The following is an 11141-nucleotide window of genomic DNA, read 5'->3' as shown; positions in this document are numbered from 1 at the left end:
TGTGCAGGTCGCGCCCCCCTCCTCTCCTCATCCCCCCGGCCCGCGGACGGCCCCGTTATAAATATCCCGGTGGCGGTGCGGGGAGGGGCGTGTGCCCCCCCCCCCCCCCCCCCCCCCCCCCCCCCCCCCCCCCCCCCCCCCCGTTCCCCGGTGCAGCGCTGCCGGCCGCGGAGCAGGATGCGGCGCGGCGCCCTCCCGCCGGCAGCATGAGCCTGTCCTTCCTCGGCCTCCTCCTCCTCGCCCTCCTCGCCCGCGCCCGGCGGGAGCAGGTGCCCGGCGGGGCGCCGGCCGCCCGCGCCGCCCCCGCGCCTTCCTCCTCCTCCTCCTCCTCTTCCTCCTCCCTGGCGGCGGCGGCCGCGGGGCCGAGCCGCTTCCCGCGGAGCCGCCCGGGGCGCCGCCGCGGCCGCCTCTACTGCCGCGTGGGCATCGGCTTCCACCTGCAGCTGCACCCCGACGGCCGCGTGGACGGCGCCCACCTCGCCGGGCCGCTCAGTAAGTGCCTGCCCCTCGCGTGGGGGCCGCGTGTCCTGCGGGGTGGGGGGGCGTCCCGCGTGGGTCCTCTCTCCCAGCCGCGGCTCTGCCCCCTTGGCACTGCCCTGGCACAGCGCGTGGGACCCCTATCGCTTTGTGCCCCCCAGCCCGGCACGGTGCGGCCCCGCTCCGGACTGCCGTGGAGGGAAGAGCGTAGGCCCGGCAGCCCCAGGGGTCTTCCCTCCCGAGGGGGCCATGGGCACAAGGACAGCTTGGTGGTGGGTGCCTGGAGGTGCCCAACATTGCCCAGGCTGCAGGGCTGCGCGGTGGCCAAAGACACCTCTGGAGGGTCCCCCCTGCCGTGGCTTGTGGTAGGGCTGTGAGGGGGGAGCTGTTGACACTGGAGGGGTTGCCCTGTGGTGGCCACACACCCTCCTAAAGGAGTTGGGTGCTGACTAGTACGGAGGTGCAAACCAGGATATCTTAGCTGGCAGGGAGGCAGGAGGATGCTCACCTGGGCTCTGCCTCCCTTTTTCCCCATCCCGTCTCCATTTACCTTTCCCCTTCATTCCTTGGCATTCTTATGGCTTGAGCAAAGCACCAGGGGCTGTGGATTTTAAAAATAGGAGCCAGGCTGCAATTCCCCTGGGGAGGGAGAAGCAGAGGTTGCAGCTGGAGAGGCTGCGATTTCCTGGTGGAGGGAAGGAGAGTGGCTCAAAGAGGACTGGGAGAGGCTGAGGCTGGTCCTGCCATGACCCCGCAAGCGACAGCCCTTTTGCCTGTCACTTGCGCTCGGGAGCAGTGACAAAATCTGGCTTGCCGGAAATAATCCGGGTGTTGATCTCGTGGAGCTGCTGCCTTCCCGGCGTGCTCTCCGCGACACAGAGCGGAGCGGGAGAGCCCTGTCTGGGTGCTTGGGCACGTCGCAGGCTGAAGTGTTGCCGGCCCTGACCTTCCGAGGAGGAAGGGCAAGGAAGTCAGAGCTCCTTCACGGGAAGAGTTTGCAATCTGCCTGCCTCCTGCAGCTTCCTTCCCACCTTAAACCACTCATGGGCAGCGGTGACCTAATCCTCCCTCGGCCCCCCGGAACTGTCCCAAAGCCTATTGGCATGCCGAGCTCATGACTGCCTTGCTGTGGGGCAGATACGCTGCAGCTGGACCCCCATCTCCCTCAGGGGCTCAGCTGGCCCTCACGTTTACCCTCCGTGCCATGAAAAACACTGCCCCGTTGCAGGGGCATCTCAGGGCGATGGGTTGAGCGGGAAGTTCTCCTAGGTAGTGGGCACGTGTCTGGGGAATGGAGCCCACGGGTGCCGCAGGCTGAGGCTGCTGGGGTGGCTGAGTGATAGTCACCATGGGATGAGGCCAAGGTGGCAGGGAGCAGCCTTGTCTGGGGGGTCCTGCTGGTGCTGATGTCTCCCTTATTTCCCCATGGGGCCCTCTGCTTATGGGGAATGAGCTTGCAGGGTGCAAGGAAAAGCCCCAACCAGATGGGAAGAGGTGGTTTCCCCATGGGGCCGATGGGCGGCCCCGCGGCAAGGGGCGGCTGCCGGTACCTTGCCCGGGCAGCACGGAGGTAAATGACCCCGGTCTTTTCCTCCCTGGCTCAGATCAGTGTGCGCGACGCCATCCTCTCCACAGGAGCATCCGCCCGGGAGCAGGAAGGCTGAGGCCTGGTTGGCTAGAGAGGCCGTAGGTCCAAGGTGCTGTATTTTTGGCCTAAATTCTCCCCATGCTTACCTAAGTTTTGGAGACCAGCTCTGTGCCTGTGGAAAGGTCAGAGCTGAGGCGGCCCCAAAGGAGCCGTTTCCCCAGCAGGTGCAGCAGCAGCAGCCCCTTTTCCCCCGCAAACACGGCTCCTTAGCGGCTTGCCCGCTGCTCACGGCTGTCACGCAGGGCGCGGGAGCCACGAAGCGGAGCTTTTGGAGTGCAAATGCCAACGTACACGGGTACTTTTCTTTTCTTTTTCTTTTTGTCACGCTGTGCAAAGAACTGTGATTTATTTTGGGATTTCTGTCATCCTAGGTATTTTGGAAATATTTGCTGTGTCTCAGGGGATTGTAGGAATACGAGGAGTTTTCAGCAACAAATTTTTAGCGATGTCAAAAAAAGGAAAACTCCATGCAAGTGTAAGTAAAAACCCCATTCTCAGTATGTCTTGTTTATTAAAGGCGTTGCGGCAGTTTTCCATGCCCGTGGTAGCTCCAGAGATGCAGGAGGCCCCGGGCGCCTCAGGCTGCCGAGGTGTCCGGCAAAGGCTCCGGGCTTCGCAGCAGCGAGGCGGCTGCTGGATCCAAAAGCCCCCCAGCTCTTGCATTTGCTCAGTGCACGTGTGGTTTGGCAGCGAGGTGTTTGCATCAAAAGGCTGCGTTGGTTATTGGGGTTAGTTTAGGAAAATACGGTAGCACGCGCCACGCCAGCAGCCCTATGTGGGGGCTCGGGGGTGGCGAGGAGGTGCCACTGGGTGTCCCATCTGTTGGGGCAAAGCCCGATCCTCCTAAGGCTGGGAGAATCCCCTCGCTTTGGCCCCACGGGAGCAGGCAAGGGGCCCAGGAGGCGCTTGGGGAGCTCCACGCTGTGCTTGGCCGCAGCGTGAGCAGAAGTCCGGTTGGGTCGAGGCTTCCTAGCAGGTATATTGGAGGGCTACGTGGCAGCCACTGCAACTCTCGTTTCTGCATGCTGCTTTCCTTCTGTATCTTTTGCAGCAGAAGGAATTAAGCTTTTTATTTTTTATCCTTTTTTTTTTTTAATGTCGAATGAATCCCTGGAGTTTGTTTCATGTCCTTTTTTTTTTTTCTTTTTTTTTCCAATTTGAAGCTACTGCTTGCTATTTTTTCTGTTAATCTTAGAGATAATGTAAACATGGCTTAAAATAATTGCCGGGCTTACCTAGAGGTCATTCTCTCAAAGTGTGTGAATGCAGCAGCCCAAGGAGGATATTTTTAATTCAGCCTCTTGTATGACCTGTCATCCAAATTGGTTCCCAGAGTGTTGATGCAGGGCTAGCAGCATGGAGTTTTATTATTTATTTATTTATTTTGCTCAGAAAAAGCAAATTCCTACCCCCATGGTTATGAAATTAGCTTCACTGCTGTGAAGTGACTCTTCCTGGTAATTCTGCTGCTTGAGTCTACAAATTGCCTGAAACAGAGATTTATGAACTCGCCTCTCCGTCCCTTGACTTTTAGTGAAGTGTTACTCCTGAAACCTAATGATGCTTCAAGGGTGAGCACAGCCTTGCTTATTTTAGCAAACAAAATAGCAGCAGGATCACAGTCCAGAAGAAAGTAGAAATGGCTGAGGAGGCCAAGAAAGCCAAGAGGGAAGGAAAAGGGGTAGCAAATTGGCAAAGCACAGGCAGAGAGCAGAGCAGCAGGTAAGACAGCACGAAAAGGAAGGAGGAAAAAAAAAAAAAAGGAAGGCAGAGATGGGAGCAAGCTTTCTGCCGAGCAAGGGCGTCTGAGGGGAAGAGGTGCAGGATAGGTGCTAAAAGGGTGACGACTGGGGCTGTTGGCGCTGCATTAGGCTGTTGTGCCATTGCGCATGGCCCCTTCTCCAGGGGAATTTTAGGAGACTGGTGGCACCTCCCAGGCTTCAGCCTGCTCAGCTGTCTGCTCATGTCCAATTAGTCCTTCTTGCCCGAGGGGCTGGACACGCCAGGTCTGGGGGCTGCTCAGCTAAACCCCAGGGAGCTGAGGGCTCTCCTACCTGACACGGGTCTCCATACAGGATTTTGCTGGAGTCTTCCAAAAGAGGAGAAAAACATTTGAATTCAGCTTCCCAGTTTTCCCTCGACCACAACTTCAACAGCAGGAAAGGATGGGGTGGGGCACAAGCGTCGTGTGTAATTCTCAGGTCAGTCTGTCAAGAACCTCATATCCCTCATATCATCTACCTCATATCCCTCTGAGACCTTCCTCCTCGGTGTCGTACAATAGAGCTGATATTCAGAATTTAAGTCTTGATTTATGCTTCAACACAGGTCCAAATTAAATTAGGGCCTCATCAGGTTATGGTTAATTGTTGCCCTACAAAGCCCCGCGTTATAATTGGGCATTGATTAGGTAGGTCAGAGCCCGGGGTTAGGACATGCGATTCCTAGCTCAGATGAAAGCGGCGAATTTGTCGAAACTTGACCCAAATGTCTAAAGATCGCTGGACGCAATAATGCCGATAACGCAGGCCCAGCATCTGTTGTTCTTTCCTGGCTTGGTAGGATAAAGTTATTTCATGGCCTAATGAGTTTTAAGCTGTACAAAGCAAGTCCTGCGCCTGTCACTCACCGCCGCGCTTTGATATGGAAGTCACTGCAGCGACTTTGTGCTGGACTGTAGATAAAAGTAATTCCTGCAGTTATGTGGGATCCTTCGCGGCCACTTCTCTGGGCTCCGCTTTATCGGAGCTCAGCGCTTCGCAACGGCCCTCACTCTTTTTGATGGCGGCTTAATTAAATTATGAAGTGGTTCATTTTTAGACGCTGGATTTAGAAATAATATTGCTAGCAATTATCAGTTCCACGCACAGATGGCTCCTTCCTCATTTTTAAATCCTTGGTTACATCTTTGAGCATTATTATCATTAAATGGGCACGAATTGGTTGGCATTGATTTCAGGAGGGGGCTAGCGCGAACCTGAAAGCAGCAGTATTTGTCTACAGGGGTCTAAGGCAATTTTCCTTTCTTAAGAGCTGTGTCGAATTAATAACTGCAGACCAAATGCCTTGGTCCTCACTGGGGCAAATCTCCTCTTGCTTTTAATTTAAAAGATTTAATTGACTTCAGGATTGTGCTTTACGTCTGGCTCTGTCTTTGCAGCTCCTGAGCTCAGGCTGTACATGTTGGCCAGGCTGGGTGAGGCCAGCAAGAAAAGTGGCATTTCACAACCGAGATGTTACCAGGGTGTAGCTGGAAAGCTCAGACATAGCAGGGGAAACTGTCCAAGTGAGGATCAACCAGTTGCCTACAACCTCGTAACAGTGCAACAGGTTGAAAATCTGTTTTTCTTCCTCCCTGCCATCTCTTTGCTCACCGTCTTTAAGGATCTTTAAACATCTGCATGGTGAAAACCCCTTCTTGGCAAAGTAGCTGTTATGTTTTGAGGAAGACCTGGCTGTTCTTGAGCAGGGAGCGTCCATGGATGCTAATTCAGGTCATATCACAGACCAAGGGCCCTGGTATATTTACGAAAGGCCCAAGTCCCTTCCCTCTGCAGTGTGACAGGTCCGAGTCGCTGTCCTCCCTCACTGTACCAAGTGAAGATGGGTGACAGGGAAAGGGGCTTGGACCCATGTGTGGATGCTCGTGGAGGAAGGTGATCTCGTTGCTGCTGGTCTGGGCTGGGACATAGGCACTGACGCACTTGTGCGCCTCTCCACAGTGAGTTGGGGCAAGTCGTGCAGACGCTCTGCTGAAGCCCTGTGCCCCATGAAGTGCCTGTGGGCACTGACGTCTTGTGAGGGTGCAGAGTTGCATCCTTCCTTGGTCTTTCTTGCCGCCTCCAGCATTAGCAACCTATAGCAGCAGTGCTGGGGACTTTGGCATGTTGGCAGGTCCCCAAGGCCGTGGGGGCACGTGGTGGGAGCTGGTGTGCCACACGCTGGAGGTGATCGTTTGCAGCCAAGGGGCATCTTCCTGTCGTGCTCTTTTTGAGGAGGGAGCTCAAACATGTTATCTTCCAAAAGTGCTGGTGTTGCCTTGTTGTCTTCCGCACGTGCACTGGCGCTCAGCCTGGAACGCTCCGAGACAAAAGCTTTTCATCCCGCTGGAGCGTTTTGCTGTGAAAAGAGCCACGTGTTTCTCGGGTAGCCCCCTCCCCTCGCTGACCCTGCAGGTGCTATGTGCAGCTTGGCCCAGGAGAAGCTCTTGATGCACAGATGCCTGAAGCCCATGGGTTTGGGTCCTGTAGGGAGCAATTCCCCAAAGAACAGCTCCAGTACCAAAACCCTCTAGAAGGCCCCAAGGCCTGTCCCTGGTGTCATGAGGTGTTTCAGTAGTTGGTATTCTGTTTTATTTTCCGGTTAGCTTTCTGACGGCCGCATTCCCGCAGCAATGCGGGCCCGGGCTGAAAGCCTCCGTTAGCTCCCCGCGGAGCCCAGCAGCTGGGAGCCGCCCGTCTGCAGCCGGAGCAGCAGCTCATGTTCGTCCCACTGCCTGCAAAGCCACGTTGAGCCCTTGTCGGCACTGGGTCGGAGGGCTCTGTGGGTCTTGATCCCCAAGGCAGGGGAGGCAGCTTAACTTCCTCAAACAAAACCGGGCCTGTTCTTGCCATTCACCCAAATCCCCCCCGGAAACACAGGGGCTGCTTCACTGCCCTTGCACAAGGTGCTGTCAGTAGGGCCCCGTCTCCGCCCCGCTGAGCCCGTGAGGAGCTTGGGGGAAGCAGGGCAGCTTAGGGGGGCAACTCGCAGTGCCCTGTGTGGGGGGCCTTGGCGTCGGGGGAAAGCTCCTCCCTGCATCCCCTCCGAGGGCTCCCCCCGAAACGTAGCCACCGGGTTTTGTTTGAAATTCAGCTGTAAGTTACAGCCCAGAAGAATATTCTGCAAGTCAGCATATGATGAGCAATATTAATCATGAGGGCCAGCTGTTCCTAAAGCCTCCCCTTTGAGGGGCGACACCGGGCGATGCGGGGGCTGCCCAGTGCCCCCCGTCTCAGCTGGGCTGCAGAGAGCGACAAGGGTTGATGGTGACACTGGTCACACGTCAGTGAAACACCACGCTGGGTTATGAGAGGCCAGGAAAGCTGAAACACGCTCAGGCTCACGTTGCTCCCAAGTAAAGGGTGAAAGGAGACTTAATTCTGAGCGTGACGGGAGGAAAAAAAAATGTATGGAGAGTCAAGGACACTGTCATTTGAATTGTAGGACTCGGCTTCTCTCTGGTTAAATGACAGGGTTACAAATGATACTAAGCCTAAAGGATGCTCGAACTGGTTCTAAAACTCTAGGGTTTTTCTCTGCGGTTTTGCATTGCCTTGGATTTCTAAGCTAAAAATCTCAGCACCTGTTTTAAAGTAATACATGGAATGCTTTGCTTGGCGATCAGGCTCGGATACACCAGATAGCGTTTTAGAAGATAATACGACACCAACTCACGTTTTCTTTATCAGATTAAAAAAACAGGCGAGTATTTCAGAGCAGCTGTTGAAGAATGCAGCTAGGTATCACAATGCCTTGGATAGCTGGAGTTTTATGGCCTATTTCTGCATGTGCACAAGGGCAGAAATGGGCCCTCGGTGTATACTGATTTCCTAGGAGGGTGAGGAGCAGAAGACTTAGTGTCATCTACCACCTCGGTGAGCCTGGATCCTTTGCTAGCTGCTGCTCCCACATCTGAACTTGGTTTTTCCGAGGGAGCTTGGCACTGTTGTGGCGTTGCTCTGGCATTGTTACCTCTTCTTATTTTGATGGGTGTGACGTGTGAAAGGAGCTGATATTTTACAGAGCTAGGCATAATTCCCTGACTAGGCAGGAATCAGCGGTATGTCTGGTGATCCAAAGCAGTTGAGGTCCGTTATGCCGGGTTTGGATATGGCTTATTCCCTCCTGCTACGTTGGGAGAGCCTTTCCCCACGGCAGTCCAGGCCTCGAAACCAAGAGAACTGCCCTGTTCATGTGAAGAGGACTTCTCTGGCTGGAAGTCATTTCTTAAGGTTATCAAGGGGTAAGAGACCCCAGGTTATTTAGGGAAAAAAGAAATCCAATAGAATCAAAGCTATGCTTTGCGAAGCAGGGCAAATCTGCATGCAAATTGCCTTTCCAGATTATTAAGCAATGATTCAGCGCAAAAGCAGGCCATGCGAGGCTAGGAATTCAGATAGAGGGAGGGTTAGGACCTAATTTTTCTCCAAGGAAGCTGCTGGCCAGCAGATAAAGGCCCTTTTCCTACGCCCTTTCAGTAGGGAAGATGGGCCGACGAGCGATGTGTGAAGGCTGCCGGCGCCGAGGCGGGTCGGGGAGAGGCTCTTGCAACCCGTGTTTCTGCAGAAGCCCAGAAAGGGGGTGCTGAAGATGGGCTTTTGAGGATATCTCAGTTGGCAGATTTCTCAAAGCGTGGGGCATCCAGTGGCCTGGGAGGGAGTCTCTGAGCCCCCCCTCTTTGCTGAACACCGTTTGGCCGCTTGATTTGGGAGCCTTGAACCGAAGCGAGCGGCAGCGGCCGGCCCTTTGGCAGGGGAAAGCGGCAGGGGCTTGGCCGAACGCCCGCCCTCGGGTAAGCTTCTCCTGTCTGGGTTTGCTTCCCTAGGCCAAGTTCACGGAGGACTGCAAGTTCCGGGAGCGCTTTCAGGAGAACAGCTACAACACGTACGCCTCGGCCGCCCACCGCAGCGAGCGCTCGGGCCGCGAGTGGTACGTGGCCCTCAACAAGCGCGGCAAGGCCAAGCGCGGCTGCAGCCCCCGCGTGAAGCCCCAGCACGTCTCGACCCACTTCCTGCCGCGCTTCGGGCGCGCCGAGCAGCCCGAGCTCGCCTTCACCGTGGCCATGCCCGAGAGGAAGAAGAGGCCGCCGCGGCCGCCGCCTCGGGCCAAGGCCCCGGCGCCGCGCAAGCACTCGGCGCCCGTCAAATACCGCCTCAAGTTTCGGTTCGGGTAGGTGCTGTGCGTGGCCGCTGCTCCCCGGGAAAGGGGCCCCGGCTGGATCACCGCTGGAGCCCCACATGGACAAGTCCCTTGGTGCGGTTCAGAAGGACGTAAGGAGGCTTTGGGTTTTGCCTTAAGGAGCTTTCCCGGGTTTCTGTTTTGGGTTTTCCTCTCCAAAGCAACCGGACCGTCCCTGTGGAAGCTCGGGCTGGGACTGTTCAACTTCTGCTTTCCAAAGAACTGACTTGTGATGCAGAAAAGATATTTTGTGAACTTTTGGTGGATTTTGTTGCTGAAAGGAGCAGAAAGATACCTCTATGGCAAACTTATTTTCTTACCTTGTTTTAGCTGATGACACTTGTGACAATCATTTTCATACAAGAATTGTGTTCAGTGCCAACATATTCCAGGCCTTTTTTTCTTCTTTGTATCTACTGTTCTTTGCTGCACTTTTAACTTTCGACCATACCTCAATCCTGGTAGATTCAGGTTGATTTAAAAACCTGGTTTCCCTACTCTGACATATCAACTTCTCCCTTCCAGAGCACAACAGCATAACCAAGCCCAACATGTTCACCTTACAGGTGACATTGGTGGTGCTGGAGGGGCTCTAATCCTCTTGGGCAATACATTTCCCTTTTGGATTTTTACATTTTTTTCCCAGAGGTTTCAAGGTTGAGGAAGGATTTTTGGGTTTGTTTTTTTTTTCTAGACAAGCAACCCTGACCCTCATCTTGTCTCTCCTACTCTTTCTTGAACAGCTGGAAGACTGAGTCTTACTCTGTCCATCAAACTATCCCTGGGAAGTCTGTGTTGGAAATACCTCTGTCATGACCCTGCAGCATTCCGGCTGTTATCGGTCCGCAGGGAGGGAGCCGCGCTCGGGGAGAAGCGGGAGGCCGGCGAGGCGCTGTATCGAGTAACAGGCGGCAGGGTCTTGGCACGGTGCTCTGGTGCCTGCACCACGGAAAGAAAAGCTCCCCATGGCTCCCGCTCCCAAGGGAAGGGTCCCAGGACCACGGGAGCCAGCGGGGAGCTGCTGCCTGTTGTCACTCGGTGTTCAGCGCCCGCCGTCTCCCGCTGCGGGGGCAGCTCCGCCGGGTGTCAGTTCTTATGGTTTACAGAATTTATTTATTTTTTTATTGCATCAGCATTCATAATACACTTACGGAAAACTAAGTTTTATAGCAAACGTGGCGAGATGGCAATAAATAATGTTGTAGCTACTTGAATCTTGGAAGTATTTTTGTTTTTCCTCCCCATGGAGGCTTTTACTGTGGAATAGTTTTTCAGACATGTTGTTGTCGATGAAGTAATTTTGCATATAAAGGTTGGATCAGCATTTAGTTGTGTTAGGTATGTCAAGAAAACAGTAAAGTTGAGTTGAGACTCACCAGTTAAGCCTTAATAGAAGTCTAGCCTGGCTTGCAATAGTAGTACCCATACAGACATTAGCTGCGCTAGCATTTTAGTTGTTGATCAGCAATAAGTGAGGCAGGCAGTGCTGCCTAGCATTGTACCAAAACCTGATAACCCCACCAATGGTTATCTCCATTTAAAGTATCTCTTTTCACCCCTCATCGTCCCAAATGGCCTCTGCGCGGCTGTACCCATCCCTGTTGGTGGGGAAGCTGAGCACACACATGGTAAGTGCTGCTATTTTTAATACGGGGAAGTAAATGATTTTGCGTAAGGGTGTACACTTGACGTGCTGCAATGGATGGTGATGTTGGAATAAAATACAATCATGAATTCATTTCAAAACACGATTGTGGAATCTCTTGTTGTCTGTCTGCTGTCTTTGGTTTCTTTCCCCGAACGTGAAAGATGAATGTTGCTAAATTAGCCACTACACATGTTTTTGTAAGAGGCTTTGGCAGGCATGATATCGTTGACAGGACGGAGGGAAGCAAAATTAGTGCACATGCTGCCTTTGTATTACATGCTCCACATATTTTGCGCTGAGACAAGCCTCCCAATCACTTATCTCGTGCAGTTGTTTGGACCTGATTAACAACAGCAAAGTTAAAGCAGAACAACGGTGTATTATGCACGCCAGTGCCCAGCCATTTCAACTGTGAAAGCCCAACTATGG

General features: G+C 54.0%; 1 protein-coding gene across 1 annotated transcript; it reads left to right on the top strand.

Annotated features, from left to right (window-relative positions):
* Positions 1-206: 206 nt before the first annotated feature.
* On the top strand, positions 207-9059 carry FGF5 (fibroblast growth factor 5). The gene is made up of 3 exons (XM_026042566.1): positions 207-492; positions 2497-2600; positions 8712-9059. Exons 1-3 carry the CDS (start codon positions 207-209, stop codon positions 9057-9059), a joined length of 738 nt encoding a protein of 245 aa, XP_025898351.1.
* Positions 9060-11141: the final 2082 nt, after the last annotated feature.

This window comes from Nothoprocta perdicaria, unplaced genomic scaffold (assembly GCF_003342845.1).
Source record: "Nothoprocta perdicaria isolate Ctin4 unplaced genomic scaffold, notPer1 scaffold_308, whole genome shotgun sequence".
Lineage (NCBI taxonomy): Eukaryota > Metazoa > Chordata > Aves > Tinamiformes > Tinamidae > Nothoprocta > Nothoprocta perdicaria.
The sequence above is the reverse complement of the archived record's forward strand: the minus strand, read 5'-3'. Positions and strand labels throughout refer to the sequence as shown.